The 22152-nt window shown below is 41.6% G+C and overlaps 1 protein-coding gene across 2 annotated transcripts in view; it reads right to left on the bottom strand.

Moving 5' to 3' along the window:
• Window positions 1-1702: 1702 nt before the first annotated feature.
• Window positions 1703-22152, bottom strand: part of LOC138185624 (uncharacterized) — a 132984-nt gene continuing 112534 nt past the window's right edge. Inside the window, exons 5-6 of one of the 2 annotated variants that reach the window (XR_011174684.1) lie at window positions 6258-7392; window positions 1703-5356 (exon numbers count right to left, since the gene is read on the bottom strand). Coding sequence is in view for 1 of the 2 variants with exons in the window: in XM_069124699.1 (XP_068980800.1) it covers window positions 7342-7392 (51 nt within the window). In the remaining variant the exon portion in view is untranslated. Of the gene's footprint in view, window positions 5357-6257; window positions 7393-22152 lie in introns of those variants that run through there. The other variant, XM_069124699.1, reaches the window with a different exon arrangement.

The following is a 22152-nucleotide window of genomic DNA, read 5'->3' as shown; positions in this document are numbered from 1 at the left end:
TTATACTGTAGGTTTCTTATTCCCTTCCTGCCGGTTAATCCGAAAATATATGTATATGAATTATTTATCGCTTGTTAATAAAAAAGCAAAAAATATATATACCTACATGTATCTATTGTTTACATGACATAGATGTAAAAAGATGGATATATAACACACATTAGTCTTATAAATGAATTTCGTGCCTTTTTACACAATTTAGACGTTTATTCACAAAATACATCTCAATCTCAAGGCATAGCTATCAACGTTGAGTTACAAAGTGGTTTTCTATGTCAAAATACCTGGAAAACGTAGGATGCCAGGAAAAGGTTTTGACTTAACGCATACAGACTACAATCGATTACATGTAAAGGTGCGGAATTAATTTCAACATCTACTACTTACACTGAATAATGTTTCTTAAATATCTTTTTCTTTTACAAAAATGTTGACAATCTTTACATTTGTTTTTCAAACAAAATGACGCCTAAATTTTCTAATCAGCAGTTCATCGAGGAAAAATTATACAAAATTTAAATTATGAAGTTTTCCCAATTGATTCCACAGGTTTTCATCCGCATTTAGTGTTGCAAGAAATCTCACGATGATTCTGTGACCCTCGGGCCCTTATCAGTTCTCCGTCCAGTCGTCTAACAATTCTACACCGGACAGGAGAATGATAAGGGGCTTTGGGCACGAAACGCCTCGACACGAGGCTACCAAAAACTTCCTTTGCCGCCTGGTATCCAATCTTCGCGTGATTTCCTGTAAAATTCTAAAAAAGAACAACATTCTTCTATCTGCTCCTCGAGCATATTACTATCAGTAACCCTCTGGTTACATCAGTTTCATTCTATATATTGCTATAACCATTCCCCTTTTCTCAAAAAGAATCCAATGAATGGCAGACATTGATACAAGTAAGTAATTGATGGTCTCCTGACATTCTGGATGACGAACGCATATTATCGCGTAACTTTATCTAATCAACAGAGAAATTTATGTTTATCCTTTGATTATGTAGAATGTGCCGACTTAGTTCGTCACCGATCTGGTATTTTGTCAGCGAGTTTGTCTGTGTCCCTCTTTCGGCAGAATACGACACAACGGTCAAACAGAGATATCGAAACCGTGAAACACGATGAAAAAGGCCTGTGCTTTTTCGACAAACAAGATTTCCGTCCCCTTGAGTCACACCGATGACTCACGTGTCCAGAACACAACGGGCCAAGTGAAATGTAACTGAATTATCGGTTATACTCGGCAAATACCAACGGCTCTGCTGCGTCGATAAGCCGGTTCTTCGATAACCGAGGCGAGCGAGTTAGGCAAAACGTATCTTCTCTTCGTATTCCAATGAGAACCTTATCGCTTATGAAAAAGCTGCAGGATTCTCCGGTTGCATCTGGAGATGCAGGAAAAAGTAAACTAAGGGACACACATGGAGAATGAACGCGAGGGGGAAAGAAAGAACGACAGAGTTCGTGAATATCGATAGCGAAACGAAAGAAAGTAAATTTTGTTAATGCAATATTTCCATAAATATTGGTAACCGGTAGACCATTGAAAATTTGTAAAGAGCATTGAACGATTCTTAAATCTCGTTCAGATCAATCAACTTGAATTCGAGTTTCAATTCGAGTAACTTGATTTCTCCAGAGTATACTTAATAGAAAATAAAACGGCTTGCGTATATATGTAAATTATAATTAAAAATATAATGTAACAATGTCTCTTTTTCAAGTCAAGCGATAGTTGAAAGAACCTGAACTTCATTTCAAACTTTACAAGCATATTAAGAACAAAAATGACGATGTTACTATCTCGATAAATCTTTTTGGAAAAAAACATGAATTATACAAGATACAAGCAGTATCGATAATTGGTTGGTTCGATGGTAGGAATTAACAAGTATTTTATCTGAAAAGTTTGTTTGGCTCGACGATTAAAAGATAAAAAGAGTGTCACTTATGATTCCAACTAGGCATGTCGTTCTTAAGCTTCTACGTTTTCCGTTTTCAACGTGTGCACAGAAATAGACCACATCTCCCCTCGCGAGTTCCCGAGTTTTACGGCCCTGAATCAAGCTCGCGTGGCTATTATACAACACGAGCAATCTTCTAACCTTGGTCCAGACTGACCAGTTTCTTTCGTTTTCGATGCCCGCAGGGAATCGTTGATACAGATCATGATTTCCGCGAACACCATGTTTCCATGGAAAATGAAAGAAATGTAGTTTCCAGATAGCTTCACGTACTTAATTCTACGCGTTATGTGTTAATAGTCTTTAAAAAGATCACATAACGTCTTCAAACACGCTACATTAATTTTTGAAATGAAATAAAATACGGTAAATGAAGTAAGAGTTAAAATTCCATTTTTCCTTCTCCTTTTTTTTTTTAGTAAAATGTGAAGGAAATATATAGATTGTGTTTAAACACACTTGGTCAGTGTGTGTTAGACATTGCCAGGAAATACCGGTGTAAGCAGATTGCCATTTATGGGGTTTCCAGCGATCAACGGCCCGTGGCTTAATTGATATCGATCTCATTGACGTCGATTCGCAACAGCGACAGTGAATTCAGAAATCAGCAGTCAGAAGCGAATGCGACCCACTTATCTGTCTCGTTGGGCTTCAATTTCCTCGCTGACTTCAATGACTGTCGCAATTCTATCGCAAATATTTTAACCTCTCGAGGAGTACTGACGCGTATGTTGAATTTTCTCTTTAATCCAGATGCGTTCTCCGAGAAATTTGTCAACTGTGAGAAGAAAAGAAGAATAATTTTTACTATGTTATATATTCATCATGTTATATATTCTGATTCTTCTTAGAAAAATAAGAAGGAATCATAATTCAGCAAGCTTTAATAAATCTCTAATAAATAGAGGTTAATCGGAAATGCTCAAGGTTTTGGCAGACGAATTCTGCTTTTCTAGATAAGCACACGTTATCTGTCTATACACGCCATATACATATAGCTCCTAACGCTGGCTTGATATTTTAATCGTTCAAGAAATGCCATTTACTGTTTTAGTGTACGTAACAGTGTCCCATAAATTAATTTTCTAACAATATCTTTATGAAAAAAAAACATGAAGCCCGAAAGAAAATGTTAAAACATCTTCCTAATCGAGAGAAAAGAAATAAACTATTCGCGTCTCGCTTGCTATTAACAAAACGCAAGAATGAGTATTACGAACAAAAAAGAATAAAGGAAAATTCTTTCGTAACGTTACAGAACACGTGGCCCGAGCACACGTGCTTTTCAAAGTTTATGATTCCATGAAGAGATAGATCTTGGTAGATCGTATTATCTTCCTGAAACGAATTTTACTAACTATCGGCCCTAAAGAGGTTAGATACATAAATATTTGCTATATATGTATACGATAGTGAAGTTTGTCACAAACGAATCCTCGAAAAAGTGCTAACGATGTATCGAACGTATGCAGAGAAGCAACACACGTTTATTTATTTTACTTCGAGCTGATTTCTTTCTCGGAACGAACCTCGTAGAATTTCACGCACGGACGAACCCTGCATTTGTTCCAAGCCGCGTTCTTTTTGTCTCACCGGAATCGAGATACCGCGAGAGAAGAGATCGAGAACGAAACAAACGAAAAATACGTTTCGTCGTTCCCAATATATCAACGATGGAATTAATCCTTAGATTGTATTATACTACTGGGTTGTAACATAAATTCGTCCTGTTTTTTCTATTTTTTACAGTAACAAATATAAAAACAAGAGGAATTAATATTATAATCCCATATATACATATTATACGCTTTACGTTATATTCAGCTGACATTTAATTACTTAAACTACCGTGATCTAATTTATTTCCTTCCTAAAGCGCGCGATTTTTTTCAAGCGACGAAGAATAAACTCGTGACACTGAACAAAAGCTCCACTCGGAAAGCGGGTTATATTAGTAACACTCTCGCGTGTAAACCGTGCAAGCATACGAGCGAAGCGATGATAAGAGGATGCGCGCGCTTACGTCGGAGGATATCGGCGGAATGAAATAAACGGCATGCAGGGAGACTCTCGCGTGATTTTACGCTCCTGGCGAGACAATATGCGGCGCGATAGCCTTGAGACACGTCTGCTTCCTTTTATTTTTACATCTGACCCGAGACAACTACACACTCTCGTAGCAAACTCCGCTGCTCTCTTTTTCCCTCGCGATCGCGCTCTTCGAAGACCGCCACTATAACAACTAAGGCGACCGATGCACACTTTATGAAAAACAACCGAATCATTCACTGGCTCGCGCGCTACTGACAACGTCAAGCTACTCGACACCTCTCATTTTCTCGATCAACGAACGGACGTAACACCACGCGGCCACCGTACGCGAAAAAGACAACGGATAAGTTTTCTAACCTCTTTTCCTATGCAGACTGGTCTTTGACCGGTCACATGGCGCGAACCGGAGAGCGGCCGCGACCGATCGATCTGCGTCCAAAATACCCTCTTACTCTGCTCTGCTCTGCTCTGCTCTGCTCTCCCTCTCTTCCCTTTCTCTGTCGCTCGGCTGTTGGTTGAATTCTCGCTAACGTTTCCTCTTCGTCGAAAGCTCGTAATTTCTCGTTTCACACGAAAAGCACGCACGATTCCTCAGCGAACAGATCACGCTGTATCTCGTACGAGAATAAGCCAGAATCGCGAGTATAAAATATACGAGTGCATCTCTTTTTCTCCCTTTCTGGTTGCTAGAGAGAGATACTCGAGCGCAGCGCAGAGAGAGCCAATCGTCGAGGACCCACGTAGTCGGATGCTGATGTAACGGAACTGGGGATTGGTCGCCGCGTATTCTCGCCGCAACGCTCGTGAATCATCGAGAGATATCGATACGAGCGACGAACACGCGTCGGGAAATGTGTCTCGCGCACTACTGAGCCGTTCCACGATCGGATTCGGACTTTTCGGCCCGGTCACTCTTCGTCGCTGTGAGAGGGGAAGCCAACGAAAGTGCACGTCTTTCTTTAACCCTTGTGCTTTATCTCTGTCGGGCATACGCGTGGCGCCATCTTTGAATTTCCCTCTCTTTCTCGGCCCTCGGGTTCTCCCCCTCCCTTTCAAGCTGTGCCAGCCTCCCTCGACCTCGCGCCCCGATCTCGTTCATCTCTTTCGCGCGCGCTTCGTGCGCCCGAAGATGCTTTCAAAGGCATCCTGTGTGTAGTTACTCAAACACCAGGCTTTCGAATTTCGATTTTTTGCTTTTCTTCGAAATCTTCTGAATTTTCGTCAGAAGGGGAGAGATTATACTCGAAGAATTCCATAGAGAAGCAGATTCTGCGGCGAACGACACGTGCTTCGCATCGTGAAGAAAATCCTGACGTGATTTCTCCTTCGTACGAGAATCTAGAAGATTTGCGTCTATGAAATAAATTTCACGCATAAAGTAGGCGTAGGTAAAGTTAGGGGGTGGGGGAAGTTTTCGAATGGCAGTTTCTGATTTTCTTGCGGAATCTTCCGAATTTTTGAAGGGCAGGTATTTTACTTACGCTGGAAGAATTTTAGAGAAATGCGTAGCGGCGAATAACACGTGCTTTGTATCGTGAAAGAGGGATGCCACCGTGATGCTTCCTCGATGCGAGAATGTAAACAAATTTCTGAAAGATTTGCATTTACGACGAAGAAGCTTCACGCCTAAATATAGATAAAGTTATGAGAATGAGTTTTTGAGAGGACGTGGGAAGAGGAATTGCTCCAGCACGCTTCCGAAAGAGTGCGTTTTCCGGCCGATTTCACTGGCAGTCGATGACGTTTCACGCAGTTACTGTAACTACCCCATTCACGGCTTTAATTACGTATTTGGACCGAAGCTCTGTCTCTTTCCGATGATGTCCTTTCGTGCTAATTAAAAAGCGCCTCGAGTGTCTCTTAATTCTGGTGGAAGCTCGCCAGGAGTTCGCTTTTCATCTTGGAGACCGCGTCCCTGGCAATAAAGGGCTACTGCGACTGCTTAAGCGCACAATTGATGACAAAAATCGCAGCCAAATATCCAACGAATACGTACGCAGATGCAGCCAGTGGACGTAAGAGGCGGAAAAAGATACAGAGAACATTTTACCTTTCTTCTTTTTTTCTCTATCCTCTTTCTTTCCTTTTTTCAAGTGACCCAGTAAAACGGATTCGAGGATCGTGGACAAATTAGAGGACAAATTAGAAATCGTTTCGCTGAACAAGAAGAGAAAAGAAGGAGTCGAAATGGCTAAGTACGGTGAAAAGCTAACCGAGAGGGTGGTAAGCAGATACTAACATTGGCCCGTGGAACGAAGTGACTCGATATCGGGGAGTGTCTCGGCGTTAGCCCCGAATTAATTCCTTGGGGTGGCTGGGAGATTCTCCATTACCAGCGTGGAACGAGCAACGGTAAAGTGTTCCGCCTTAAAAAGAATACCTGCACCTCCGCCTCGACTCGTCCCGGGGAATTGCTCCCCGCATCCCCTTGGTTCCCGAAACTCCTCTACTTCGTTTCTGCTTGCTGTTCTCTCCCTCGTGGCATCCGCCGCAAAACGAATTGTCTGAAAAATTCGAAAGAATGCCCCGTGTCTGGACGGGCATTTAAACGTGGTATGGTCCGTTTTCACAAAATTCGAGCGGCTCTCGACGACAATTTGCGAGCTGTCGAAGGCCGAAGTACCAACGACTACCACAAAAATGCTGCTCCATTTAACTCTGTCTTTTCTATCGTACAATAAATTGTCCCGTGATTTACCAGGCGGAGGCTGAAATTACTTTTGTCCGTGGTTGTTCTTCTAGGTATTGCGTTCGGCTTGCGCGATTAAGCGCGGAAGCCCCGATGGAACTGGACCAAGCGAAAAGGAAATAAGATTCAATTAAACGAGACAGTTAATTGGACGATCTTCTTCCTTCCCCCAGGTTTACGAGGGAAACCTTGTGGTTGGCAGGTTCGACATTTGCAACGGCTAATACACCGGCAATTACAGCTGTCGTAATTACTATGTACTCTGGCATCGGTTATCTGCTATTTGGAAAATCCAAAGGCTCGTCCAAGGCTTCGTCGAACAATCGACCCGCTAAGGATCCTTTAAAGGAATACAGGAAGTCCATGGAAGTTCCTGGAAAAAAAGTTGGTTACCCTTGAAAGATTTGCCGATACTGACCATCGATGCGCAGATCATTTCCTGACGTTCCTTTCGTGACATATGGTCCAAACGATAGAACGAAGGAGTCGCTTTAAGAAGGAAATAAAATTGTCCGTGGGCACACGTGTTGGACAAAGGCCGATTTCCAAGTAGATCTCGTGACGACTAGCGTGAGCGTTTCAGCGTACAGTGTACCCATAGTTGGCCTGACGTTCCATAAGTGGTGCGGACTAATTATATTCCATGGCCGGTGACCTTCGCTCTCGGGCCAGCTGTTTTCTGGATCTGTAAACGTACCAGAGACGACACTGGTTAATACCGTGTGAATCGGACGCCGAGATTTATAGAAATAAGGTTCGACCATTCAATTTTCGAACTGCGGTTCACTCTGATCGACGCGAACATTATGGAAGATAATTTTTCATATTAAATTTTCATCTTATTTTTTTGAAATGTCTCGTACTCGTACTGGGATTTATAAAATAATTTATTCCTTGAAGGAAACACACGAATGTTTATAAAAGAGCTCGAAAATCTTAGGACGGTACCTATATGTTTTTCAAAATTTGGAAAAGTTCAAGTCATTGAACTTGATACGAAGAGAGTGTAAGATGTTGGTGCGCCATGAATCGTATTAAAAGAACAACCGCGTGTATTTATAGCAAGTCGTATATTTGCAATATTATATTTTGTATCGTCCACATAAACAGACGGATTAATGTAAGCGCTGGATTAAAACGATCCAGCACTTGCTGGAGCAAAGGTTAAAAAAGTCTGTGAGATTTTCGACGAAACCGCTGTCCTGCCGTTTGTTAAATTCAAACGGAGAATAGGAAAAAAAGCAACAAGGAGAAACAAGAATAAAAATGCGAGATTCGAGAAACGGCGAATTATTCAACGGTAAATAGCCTTTCGTAAGCGTCGAAAAAGAATACATGGCGAGTTGTACGTATAGCAGCCGGTTAAATGCACCGTGTACGAGAGCACGAATTGAAAGGACAGATCGACGCGAGTGGGTGGCGCTTTGAGCTTTTCCCAGATACAGATAATGCTCGGCAGCGATTCGAAACCGCGCGATGACTGATGCGATTGAAAATTTGCAAGAGCACGCGGCACGCGTTGAATACTCGTATCGCCGGGGTCGAAAAGAATGGTGGCGATGGCAGAGGATAGGGGCCGGGAGGAGACGTCCGTGAAACATTGTGGACGAGATAAGACCGGAATTTTCAGGCCGAATAATATAAAAGCTCAAGCTACTCGGTGCTCTTTTGTAATAATCACGAATGGGAAAAGGATGGTTTTTAATCTTCCGCGTACAGGTTTCGAAAGACGGGAAAGAAAAGCGAAAAAGAAGAGATCTACGACCGTCGAGATTGGTGTGAAAAGGACCATGCGAATCGCAGGCCGAAAACGAGAAGAATGAGATGAAAAAAGAAAAGAACCGAGAACAAACGATCGTTAACCGTATTTACATAATGTTTCAACGGATCGTGAATATCACACGGGTGTATGGCGGGTGTTGCATGCTGCTCATTTTAATTAACCTATTCTGCTTTTCAGCCAGCTGCTGGAAATGTAATTATTTAACTTTCGGCGCATCTTCCATTCGCTTTCCCCGCTGAATAATTAAGCAACTTTTTTTCTCGCCGCGCGTCTAGCGTTCGCATCGTTCCCCCTCTCACTCTGCTTCTATTTGCACCCTGGATTTCCACTCTTTTTCCCTCGTTTCGTCCAACCAAATTCGCCAAATGCCTAACCGCATACGCGTCGAATGGACTTCTCGAAGAAGCTCGTGTATTTCGCTAAAGAGAAATACAGATTAAGGCGTGCTTAAGAATCTTAAGCGTCGGAAGTTCCTAACTTTCGAAGAATTCCTTTCCGAGTAGACGCGGCGCGATAAGAAATTGCAAGGAGCCTGGATAAATCAGAAAAGCGGTTAAAGCATTTGGGAAAAGGAAGAAAGGGATCGAGGGTTCATCTTTAGGGCGTGGTAAGTTTCCAGTTCCGAATAGGAGGGTCAAGGTTTAACCTTGAGCTCCATATGCACGCACCATGACTACTGTTTCACCCTGTCACGTTTTCCTTTCTCCCTTTCTCCCTCTAACCTCCCCTATTTCTCTTTGTTTCCTGTCTCTCCTTTCTCCATTCTTACTCGTTTTTGTATGTCGTTTATTTTTTTCTTTTTTTTATTTTCGTTCACTCATTCGTTTCGGACATCTCCTCCTTCCACGAGGAGGAACGACCGTTGCCTATCGGAGCAGATAGGTGGTGGTCCGTATCCCCTGTTCACCGAGAGCAACCTCTATCCATCGTTTTCTATTTACGGCGTCCGGTATGGTCAATCTCCGGGGACGTTGGCATGACAAGGCTACTTGGTCCATCGATACTAGTACACCCACTAATCTTTTTATTCCGCCCTCGTGCTAGTTTCGAGGGTGGATGTGAAAACAGGATGACTGTAAAATGGCCAAACAACCTGCTAGGAAATTAATTTCACGTGTACGTCGAAAAACGACTTCTCGTTTATCTTTAGCGAAATTACTTGGACCCGCTGGCCTCTGTGTACGGACAATTGGGAAAAAAGAGGAACTTCAGACAGGCTGAAACAACGATTTCCTTCTTTTAACTCTTTAACGCCCATGCTCGTTAGATACACGGCTATGTTAAAACGTCGAATTTATTCCAGTTTGTGACGTGCGCAAAAAGAGCTACATACGGAGACATTGTCGAAACGAAATTATAATATTTTATACAAAAATTAAGACGTGTGCTTCGCCTTATAGTTGTATCGGGTGGGTAAAATATACGTATGGTATATATCGTTCACAAAGCTCAAGTTGATATCTCTCATGTACCTGTTCAACTTTTTAATGATCATTATATTCAGTAATCCCCTTTTTTTATCGGCTCTTATTCCCGATAATTTGGAGTTTTATTTTTGTACGTTGTATCGTTACCTCTTTTACTCTTTTTGTTATAATCGTTATCGTGTTATTATTGATTTATCGAATTGTACATCTTCCTACAGCTTTGTATTTTTAAATATCAAAGATAAAAGCATTTTGAACGGCGTAAAAAATGCACAACCTGTGCTTTTACATTCGCAGAATATAATCCCTCGAATATACCGAAAACAAAATCCCTGTACCTTTAACGCGATCAATCGTTAAAAGAGTCAGAATGTTAAAGGATTAATTTGCTATGAAGTTACGCGACTGTAAAGTACGACGAATTCAATCTTTCGAGTGTGCTCGGTAAATTCGACAAGAGTCTCGAGGGGTGCGCGAATTTTGCGAGTAATGGCGCGTAGATTCGTTCTCGCGATAACGCCACGCACTGATTACTGCAAGAACCGTAGAGAATAACGCCGATTTCCCAGGTCGATACGTCACTCCTTAATGAGGCGGCGGTCGGTGTCGCCGAGGTCTGGAAATTCGGCTAAAAAGTGCAAACCGCGCCCTCGGGACACGGTTGGAAGAAAAGGGGACGAAGAAACAGGAGAGGAGCTTTCGGTCGGAAAGATATCACCGTTCTATTAAATGCGCCTATAGTTAGTCGTGTTACGTGAATCTTGGTGGCAAGGTTATTAATAGCCGTAGCCATCTCGAGGAGACTTATGAGAGTGTTACGCGTTGGAATAATTATACGGAGGCATTGACATCTCACCGAAGCAACCTATTATTACAGGTGTTTTATTTTCGAACGAGCTCGAAATTCTTCTAATTTCATTGTTTCTCGCGTAGCCTGATTATCGTGGTTCGTGTAACGACGAATCGAGGTGCTCTTTGTCGAGGAAGTCAGATATTCCGATATTCTTAGTTTCTGTTCAATCTTTTTTAGCAAAAATATTTATCATATTGTGCAGGGATTCGAGTAAACAACGAAGATCAACCGAAGGCCAAAATCATGAAAAATTTGTAGTAGACTGACACGCGATTAAAAGAATAATCGATTAATAATTATAATTTGTTGAGGTGATTACATGTATAAACAGAGAAACGCGTGGATAAATTGTAAGGTAGAAAATACACTTTAATACAGAAGTGTAAGTACCAGTAGGAATATAATTTGTGCTGGAGCAGATCCGCACGTTAGCTGTGTTACCCTATAACTGAAAACCCCGAAGCCATCGTCGCCTGTCTACTGTCTATGGTCTGCCTTCGTCCCAGTCTTTTGTTTATACGCTGTCGATGGCTTCAGTGCTTGAGAAAACTAAAAAGACCAGATGTAGAGTTTTCTTACAAGTGGTGACCACTTCAACGTAATTACTAGAAACTTGATAAATAGTAGTAATTCTGGGTAGTATGTAATTAATGAAACTAACTAAATAACGAAATAGAACTTAAATACGAAGAATTAATAACTAATAAAATAAGAAAAAAGAGAAACGATGAGAGAAGATCTAAAGGGATATAAGAGATCGTTGGAGCGTTTAAGTAAGCGAGATCAGTGGGTGTATTACTGACGTGTAATATCATACGATTGAAGCAGCTGAAATGAAACAGTACCAACGTACGATGATGTTCAACTTGTAACAGTTGATACGCTTTTGAAAGGATGAGAGAAGTTCAAATTTCTGTATAACGCCAGAACAGATTATTAGGCCATGTAACGCTATATTCGTAATAATAATCTTTTGCACTTTCCAACATGAAACCTGTATCTTCTTCTCATTTCTAATAGATAGAATTTAAATATGCTATCTGGTTGCTGTTGCAAACCCTTCAACAGCTATGAGCTTTGCTTTCAGTTTATGCGTGGAAACTTGGCAAGGTTTAATTCTGCCACGGTATCTCCAATTTCCAATTGTACAGAAACCTAATCAACGAGCGTAAATCTTGCATCGGATGTAACGGGTCTTGATAACCGCTAATTGAAACGTTCGATCTATCTTGCTTGGCGATAATTACCGCACACGAGATTGCGTTGACTATTCGCGGGCTAGTACTACCAAATAGGGAATGTTCCCTTTTACCATTTCGAGTATCAGAGCTGTAGCTTGAATACCAGGTTCTTCATGCTCTAGTCTAACTAATAAGTAACGAGGATTTACGCGTCACAAGCTACGAACATCAACGAATTTCCTGGCAAAATATCAGCAGGTCTGTTAGTCAGACAAACGCAGATCTTGCAATACGTTTCGTGCAAAATTACAGAATTATAAAATAAAAGTCTATCACTTGTAACTTGTAATTGATCGACTCGTTGCTATTTATTAGTTGGTAAATAATTATTTACAAGAAGACACTGGTGTTACCCCAAGTACACGAAAAATAGAAGAACAGAAGAATAAAGATTCGGAAAATAAAGGATAAATGAAAAAAACACTTCCTAGTTAAGGTACGTGGCCCTTTGAGACGTACCATCGACCAGCCACCACCAGCCGCGCACTACCTTCGACGCCAGTAAATTGAAATTATTGGCGCGACTCGCCGCACATTACTGGCTCGTTAGCAAGATATCGCATTTGCGAGTCGGTCCACCCACTTTCCGCCTGGTTCCCACGACTTTTTTCCTGCCTCGATTGCCAGAGGCTTGGTACTTTTGTACGGCTCTGGTTTCCAAGCGTTCCGCCATCGTACAAGAGAATGACGAGACAGAGAAAGAGAGAACCAGCGGATCGGCAAATTATGATTCATTAAGGACTAGAATCGGGACACGTTCGATGGCGTGTAATTTTCGATAGGAACGTATTTTGTTAGAAGAGCAGCAAGAGAGAAAGAACGAAAGAGGGGAAGAGATAGATAGAGAGAGAGAGAGAGAGAGGAGACACTCGTCGGTTAAAATTATTGGTGGACTTTGAAATTCCTATTGAAAGATCGGCCTTTTTATCGAGCTACTACTTTGCGTCCTCCTCGTGGAGAATAGACGATGATAAAGGGATTCTTTCAATCGTGATTCATTTAACTGATTAGTTGGTGTTGCGATCGAGATCGAAGATCAACGCTGGTTGTGAAATAGAAACTATTACGTTATAATACATTTTTCAAACGAGATTGAATAAAACTCGTTGTTCCGTTATCACGCAGTTCGCCACTATCTCGATCGAACTTATCAAACCACGAGAACGTGGCGTTGTATGTATTTTTATCATCATGGTTGAATGTTAGATAACAGAGGAACGATGCCTCTCGAATATGTGCACTGCCGTCCATAAGCATATTTCCATATTTCCAAATTACCGTATGGAAATATATAAAATACATTTGAAATAAACCTCTGTAAACTTGCTGCGTTCCGTGGTCGTTCTCGACGCGCGATTATGTTTTCTCTATTGTTAAACGATTTTTCCAATTCTAGAAAAGTACGATACGATCGTCATCGATACGAATGTCTCTTGATTCGATTTTATGCGAAAGTTTGTCTCCAGACGTTAGATTTGTCAAAGTAAGAATGACGTCGATATATAAAAATTCAAGGTTCGCAATAGAGTTAAATTTAGCAGAATTTTTACACGTTACTCTATCGGAAAGTAATAAATATTTATGAACGATAGCGTACGTAAGCAAGCTTTTTAATGCTTTCGAGTGAAATTCTGTATTTTCTCTTACCTCGAGCAATGTTTTATTATTGTGAGATATTAATTGTACATTTATTCGATGATTCTGATTCGAACAAGAGAGCAGACAATTGGTACCAAATTTCAGCGATTCGTTTGTCCGTTCGGCGAACGAATGTTGATTAATATTCGATCGATACTTCTTTCCAATTAAACGTAATGTCCATTATAACGCGTTGGCAGTTTTCTTCGTGTCGTCGATTATTTTCGACAGGCTGGTAGGACGACAGTTTCGCGTATTTATCGGCGATGATCGCGTTACACGATTCCGACGATTCGTTAATTATTCCGTTATTCACGCCCGGATTTTCTGTCCTTTTAGCATAATCAACGCAGCGGGTAATCGGATTTTTATTAACTAGTCGTTTCGTAAATTCCATAATACACGCAAAATGAAGCACGTAATTCCCTAACGTCCGTGATTCAATTTAAAGAACCTATTTCTCTTTTTAGAGGATGCTTGGTATGGCAGAGAGTCCCACGAGTGTGCAACAAAATGCAGACTAGTTCCACTTACGTAGTCTCAAAGACCGTACAACCTTTTACACGAGTCACCTTTAGTCTCTGCTCAAGAAGCATCGAATTTAATCTCACCGGTCATCTTTTAATCCTCCGTTGCGTCTCCAAGCCCAAATTACTTTTTCGCGCTTTCAAGAAACTAGCGCGAACGTCTGAAAATTTCAGTTAAAAAACGTATTGCTTGTTTTATTCCAATCGGTTCAAACCGAATAGAAAGGTAATTCGAACGTGCGAGATTTTTATATCTTTAGAGCTTTCGATGTAAGTATCTGGTCGCTCCATAAATTACGTTCGAAAGTTTCAATTTAAACGTGAAAAAGTTGGAATTATTTCATTTAATTGGATTTCCGTACGAGCGTATCCGCGTGATCGATACTTGGATATAATTAATTTCCAGGCAAATATTTTTGGTAGCCAGTGTAGGCTTGCAAAAGGTTAAATCGCATTCAAAAATTCATACTCAAGTTTCCAGATTAATATTTACACTTGGGAAAGTTGAAATTGTATTTCCAGCTTCCGTGGCAACGTGTTCGAACGATCGATCTTCGTATTTTTGTCGTTCCCAATTTGCCCCGTGAATGTCGAGCGTGTATCGCCAGGAAGGAGAGGTGACCTGCGAGCTGTGGAACAGCGAATAAATCGATTTCTTCCGGAGCTGGTAGCCGGTGTGTTCGTCTCCAGCAGCGGAGCGTGTGTCATCCATCCTCGTTCTGCTTTTTCTCTCGCCGAGACGAAATAAGGCTCGAGGCGGCTCTTCTTCGGTCGAAACAACGTGTACGAGGTAAAACACACGCCCTGCTGTCGCGACAGCGAGCTTCGTAATTAGCATAATTCTCGAGGAAATACGAAAATTGCTTGGGACGGGTCGTCTAGGCGTCCTCGTGAATCGCGCGCTGAACTAGCGAAAAGCGACGAATCGCTGGCGCGAGGTTGGTATGCGTGGCGCAAGCCAGGCCAGCAGGCCCTTCAAAGTTCATCTGCCGACTCGAAAACTCCTCTCCTCGTACAGCCGGATGAAATTTCTCCTTGCTTTCCCCCTTTTCGAGAATCCTTTCGACGGTTCCGTTACAGGGGAGCAGCGCGCTTTTCTTTTTTCACCGTGTACCGCGCGTTGAGTATCGTCGCTTTTCATAATTAAGTGTATAACTCTCTGCTCGCCCCTATAATCAAAGGGAGATCCTTCGTTTTCGTCTTTCGATCCTTTCTCCCGCGGTATCCTGTCTGCTTCGACTTTTCAAATGCCATTCGAAGAGAGAAGAGGTCGCTAGTCGATCATTGAAAGTCTCGATCAAATAGTCAAATATCTTACCCTAGTTTTGTTATCGATGAATTTTCCCATCAACGAAATAACAAATAAATAAATAAATAAAGAAACGAACAAACGAGAACGAGGTCTTAAGAATATCTTCCATGACCTTTCCTATTTTTCTTCGAGATTATCGAAAGGAAAGACGGATCAGAATCTCTGGAAAACAGAAGAATTACAGAGAAAAACTTTCGCCGCTGGTTGATCGTTAGATAAATCGTCGCGCGAATAAATAAATGAGAGAAAAGTTGCAAGTTTCGATAATATAATCGGAAGAGAGGAAGGAGTTTGAAGAAGTTGATAATTTCCCGAAGAAAAAAGGAGTAAAATTTCAAAGGAAATTTGCTCAATTTCAAACGTCCACATTTATCGTTTCCACAGAAGATTCTCGTGACAACGGTTGCTTCACGAATCTCCATTTCCACCGGGAAGGAACAAGGAAATCCAAGAACGAATCCCTTTGCCCTCGTGGCTAAATCCGGACGAACGTTCCCCTTCTATTCAAAAGAACCAGCGAGCTGTTCTTACGTTAAACAGCCGACAAACCTGGTGGTACGATAAAGAAAAGATTCGACGGGAAGCGGCTTCGATGACGGGGTCAGAGGTGACAAAGGTCCCGAGGGGCAAGAGATGCTAATGTGTCGACCATTGCATTGGAATTATCGTTATTATGCCGAACGCTTGGCATAGGAAACGTCACTATCGTTGAAAACGATTCGACTTTTGTCAGCAATAAAACAGTGTAACAGAAATTGCGATGATTTAATCGCGAAATAAAACAGTTCCAATATAGCATTATAAAATTAATCAAAATTGAATTTGCAATTTCACTTTCAGAGGGAAATTCAAACGAGCATCCCTTTCAGTTTTATCGCAATCAAACGGGAAATTTAATTAGCTGCATAGAAGATACGGTAAATATTGAAAATCGGAAAGCTGACCAGTCTATCTAGCAAATTATATTTCCAAGTATTTGTTCGAAAACGGTTCGTTAATGGAAAATATCAAAAGTGATACGCCAGAACGAAAATAACTATGGCAGGATGATGCAACGAGTTCAATGAGCAACGATGTTAACCTGAGGAGAGAAGTTTCGCCCGTTCGAATTAACGAAAACTTGCGCGACCCCCTTTATTCGAAAGCTTGCCTCGTAGAATCTTTTTGTTTAAACTTTCTTCGCGTTGGTTCTTGCACCTGACCTGGCCCACGAGAGGCACGGCTCTGGTCGTTAATTTCGGACACAAGCATCGCGAATATCCATTATGAACTTTCACTAACGACTTCTCGTATTTTTTCTTTTCTCCAAACAACTTCTGAAATATCACGTAGCCCTCTCGTAATCTCCCTCGTATCGGTACGAAACGATTGTTGCCGCTATCGTTATCATTATGGTAGTATTATCTGGTCTTCATGCTATAAATCTTACAGAAACGATATTGAAAGCATTCCATACAAAGGTCTGCGCGTCTTACCGCCAGATATAGCGGTCGTCCAACGCTATTTCGTTCACACGACCAACAGAAGAATAATGTTTGATATTACGTTTATGAATAAAGCAGTGTTTTCTCATTCTTCTCAAACTTTCCAAAATATTTTTTATCGCATATTTGGTCGATCTCTATTATCATTGAAACAAGCTTTGCGACCTACATTGTTGTAATTTGTTCCTCGGTCGCGTCTCTTTTTCCCCACGTGTTATCTTGTGCGCACCAAAGCATGTAACACTTCTTCTATGTAACTGAACAAATAAATAAACGAACGATCGTTTGGTAGGAAATCGTTACCGAGCAACCTGTTTCCGCGTGGCTTTTTTTCGAAACGTCAGCAGCTCGCTTTCGATTTGTATATTCATTTTCGTTCGCGGTGAACGTAAGTGAAATGCTAATTCCAGATTTAAAATTATAATTTCCTCCGGATGGTAATACGCAGTTTTACGGAGACGCTAAGCTTTCGCGTTTTATTTCTCCCTTTGAGCCACGTCGTCGTCCCCTTTTCGCTTCCTGAGCAGGCTGTCGGAACGCTTCTGTTTCCCGCTTTTGAAGCGTCGAATTAAAATTCTCGGCGACGATCCCGCCCGAAATTGGGATCGAGAGCTTCGGGGACGCGAGATCGAGATTATCTCGGAAACTCGCCGCTTAGCTTCCTGACGCAAATTGTCGCATGATCTCCATGCGAACGCGACAAGCACCACTTCCCGGGCGAAACTTTGTTTATTTGCCCGCCTCTCCACCGATGCCACGATATTATTATGCAAGCTGTTTACCGTTGGCGACGACGTCGACGTTCCAACGTAATACGGCACACGTAACGCTTTTTCTCAGGCAAATTCCAAATCGTGATTGGCGTACCGCTTCGAAACCGTTTGGCAGATATATGTTTTAAAACGTTGCATGTCTCTGTTATGCAATGTAACAACGAGACTAAAAGACTCTCTGATAGGGTGAGAGTTAAACAAAAAAAAATAAAAAAGGAAAGAAATATAAATGCACAAAAGAGAGCTGCGAAACCGCGGACAAAAAAAAAATATTGTACAAGCGGAAAATTGGGAGAGCGTTTTCACAGTCGCGTGAAATATTAAAGTTTCGATCATTCGTTCGGGTAACGTTCGCTCAAGCTCGCGTTGGAAAAGCTCCGACCCCATCGGTGCATTTTCTTTCTCTTCTCTCCTTTTTTTTTTCCCTATCGATATTAAAAAAGCTGTCCATGGTCTGTCAAGAATTTGCCATTTTTTCCGTCAGCGAACTTGGCTCGCACGCCGGACGATTATTATGTTTTCCAAGTAAACAGTGATATTAGCTTGTCGGCGCATGCAAATATTGCTTTCCGTGGGAAGAAATGAGATTTTACGCGGAACTTTTTTAAAAGCCCCGAAATTACGAGGGAAAATTGAAACGGCGCACGCGGTGCAATTTATGCGTCACCTTCGGCCAACTTCGCATCGCCGATGGAAAAGGACAAGAGATGATCGAACTCGCAGAGAGCTGCGGAAAAGCTCGCCAGGACTCTGCGCAAGATCACAGTTCTTAATAAGTCCTCAGTGGAAACACAATGGCGCTAATTGTTCGAATAACAAGGTCGAGTTCTTCGCGGTTATTCATTGCATCTGCTCTGTCCGCTTTAAAATCTATCGACGAGCGCGACTTTTAAATTCAAATTACCTTCGTAACTTTACGCTTTGTTCCCAGTGAAATTTCCGTCACGTTAGATCCGCGTATCGTTCCTTCACGTCCGGTGCTCGATTTACTTTACTGATAAATATTTATGCGTGATTCGAGTGAGGCACCAAAACGCACCAAAGACTTTCCGTAAAATTGAAGTTTCTTGAGTCTGCTTCAACGCCGATTGTGGTCGTTACGTGGTCGCCTAAGTTGCTCGTTCTGTCCAAACGATTTGGCTGGTACATATGCAAATTCCACGTGATCATACGTTTGTCCTTCTGGAATCCATCTTTGACTTTCCCAAAGCCGGACGTGTCTATGTTTCCGTTTTCGATAGACGCTTTTACCGTTGCGACGCATACAGTGCATCGTTTCTATATATTGGGTTGTCCGAAATATTTCTTTCGTTTTATAAGGAAATAGTGGACGCACAATTTTTTTTGTTTTATATTAACTTATTGCTTTTTATTATTATAATAATAGAAATAGAACGAAATGAATCATACCTAATTCAATAAAATAATATGAAACAGAAATTATTGTTCATCTATCATCACCTTGCGACAAAACGAAAGAAACTTTTCGGACAACCTAATATTTCCACTTTTAAATATATCGTCCCTTTAGTTTCATAATCGATGAAGTTCTTACGATTTGGAATGATAGAGTCAATTTCTTATAATGATAAACGTGGAATATTATTTCACTCATATTAGCAATTTGTATCACTATGATTTTCAGCTCCCCGTTAACATAACTTTTGCTTCCTTGTTTCCTGCTAGTAGATTCGGAAAGGCGAAAAAGGCGATGAACGACGAGTTAGCCCATTAACCGAGTCGTTTCTCACGTAAATGTATAAATACTATTACGATTATAGAACGAACAGTTAATAAAAGCGATTACTAATATAGTGAATAATTCTGCTGGTACAAGACAGTTCAATTTGCGACTCCGGCGAAGCGTATGTTTCTTACAACAAATATCTGCCAACTTCTACAGGGTGATTGGTAACTGGTGGTACAAGCGGAAAGGGGGTGATTCTACGCGAAAAAAGAAGTCGAAAATATAGAACAAAAATTTTTCGTTTGAGGCTTTGTTTTCGAGAAAATCGACTTTGAATATTCGCTCGGTACGCGTGCACTTTATCACGTCTCGAACGTTTATCGTTGTCTCGATTGACGTTATTTTTCTAATTTTTAAAATTTTAAAATTTTTAAATTTCTATTCTATATTTTCGACTTCTTTCCGCTTGTACCACCAGTTACCAACCACCCTGTATATCTCTACATTTCTGAATTTGTTTCCAACTTTACGAATTGCCAATCGTATCATGCCGTATACATTCGCGTAAGATCTTTCGTTGAACACGTACTCGCGTAACATATTTCGCGCAACTGTAATAAACGTTCAAGTATACATTGGCGAGCATTGACAATGCTGTCCCATTTTGAAATTATCAGGAATTAAAATGGAAGCCGAAGTGGCGAGTCGAATTTGATTTTCCATGTGAAATTTAATCTCGGCGCTATGGATTGCCGCGTGCACAGCCGGAGGCAGGATCGTTGGCGGCGAAGGCAAATAAAAGAGTCGGTAAATAGGACATCGGCGTGTTTAATGGGTTAATAGGGTGACTTTTCTCCGGGGGGCATTATCTGTTTCCACTCGATTAAGAATTCAGCGGCGGTTCGCGCATGCAAATCCGCTCGATTTCCCGTTGGCCGTTTTTCCCTCGAAAAACGATCCTCCGCGCTCCACCCTGCAGCAATTAAACCGACACGCATCCGAAGGAATTTTTCGGCAAACGGTTGAAGGATGGTAACGATGGAAAGGGAAGTTTGCGTGCCTAGGCGAACCTTCTGGGAATGACGGTTTACGTAAGGCTGGTTTAATTAAAATTGATGAAGCACGCTGGTAACCAGCCGGGAGAGAACTTTGTTACACCGACAGAGAAATAGGGGGTTGGTTCTTCGGCTCGTCGAGTCGCGGGTAATTCACGTTGACGTTGCAGTTGACAGTCGTCGGTCCGGAGGAACGAGTCCGATGACGAAGAGGAACACCGCGACTTGTATTATCCTAGGATACCGCTGTTTCAAGGATATCGCTGGGGTGAAAACGATCAAACGCCCGGATAGAGGATTAGTGTTTGCACGTGCGATCTTTCGACAACTGAAACGATTTCGCGATAATGGAGACCGGCGTGCCGACACTTTGTCGTTGGCTGATAAAGGTTTTTGCTTTCTTGGCAGATTCGCCGTGTGGCCCCGTGGCGACGGTGTTAAGTAAACGGAAGCTGAAACGACGGTTAATGGATTCAGGAACACTCCTCGCTTCATTCGAGTATGCAAAGCGAGAGCAAGAGTAAACAGAAGCATTCCGGCGATAGCGCGATGATGAAAACGGTGGTCGACCTTAAACGATCAGACACACTTTGGCTAATCAGATTATTCGAACCGTCCACTCCTCTCTTTCGTATCTCCCTCTCTTCTTTTTTACGTAAAGACCGCAGGAACTTGGCCAATTACCTTGCACTTGGGGAACTTTCCAGTTGAAAAAAGTTTCGTCTTGACCTTCGATATTTTCGAACGTTCGATACGCTGTGACTCGCCGAACTATTTGGACACTTCGCACGAAAGTTTTACGTTTATCGCGCGTGCTGTATAAAACAGTTTCGAAGTACGTTGGTCAAATTGGTAAACTACTGACGAAAACCTACAAGATACGATAACAACGATAACGATGTAATAGAATTTATGACATTTATCGCGAACATACATTTGGTAAGAGATTGGAATGCCACGAGAACAGCCATGTTAGGCGCCTGAAACGTTCAGAAGTCTGATCAATTTCATAAATGGAACAGTCGAGGAAAATTGCAATTGCAAACGTCATTCTCTTAAATATAAACTATCTTGCTGTGATAAAGAAATGCATAGTAATAACGAAGATGTCAAATATATATATATAGATCGCCTACATATTAATGAAATGAAATTCGTACGAAGTAAAACAGATGCCGAGATAATCATGCCAGGTCTTATTTTAACGCTAATGAAATTTACAAATGTATCGTACAACGATGTTTAAATATTTTCGTGAACTCGAATACTCCAATTACTCGAAAGACGACCACACAGGGACGAAAGTTGGAGCTACGGATCTCGACTGTTTCCAGAGGATTCTTTTACTGGGTGAACGTAATTTTCCCGCAAGAAGGAAGAAGGGGGATGTTTCGCTAAAGGTGTTCGTTAATCGATAAATTGCCAGCGTTTCCACGAGCCGTAAAGAGTTTAATCTGATCGAAGGGAGTTGGAACGACGGCAGGGGTCGTCGAACGTTACGTACTCGTGTAACTGAGAACGAGTATAGACGCTTTGGATCCGACACAACTGAACGTTTCCTTTCTTATTCTTTCCAGAGGTGATAAATTACCCATCGCTTATGAGCTACATCTTTAAGCTGACGCTGCACTATTTCTAAACATCGATGCTTATTTTCCATCGAAG

This window comes from Bombus flavifrons, chromosome 12 (genome assembly GCF_040668555.2).
Source record: "Bombus flavifrons isolate JBK064 chromosome 12, iyBomFlav1_principal, whole genome shotgun sequence".
Lineage (NCBI taxonomy): Eukaryota > Metazoa > Arthropoda > Insecta > Hymenoptera > Apidae > Bombus > Bombus flavifrons.
The sequence above is the reverse complement of the archived record's forward strand: the minus strand, read 5'-3'. Positions and strand labels throughout refer to the sequence as shown.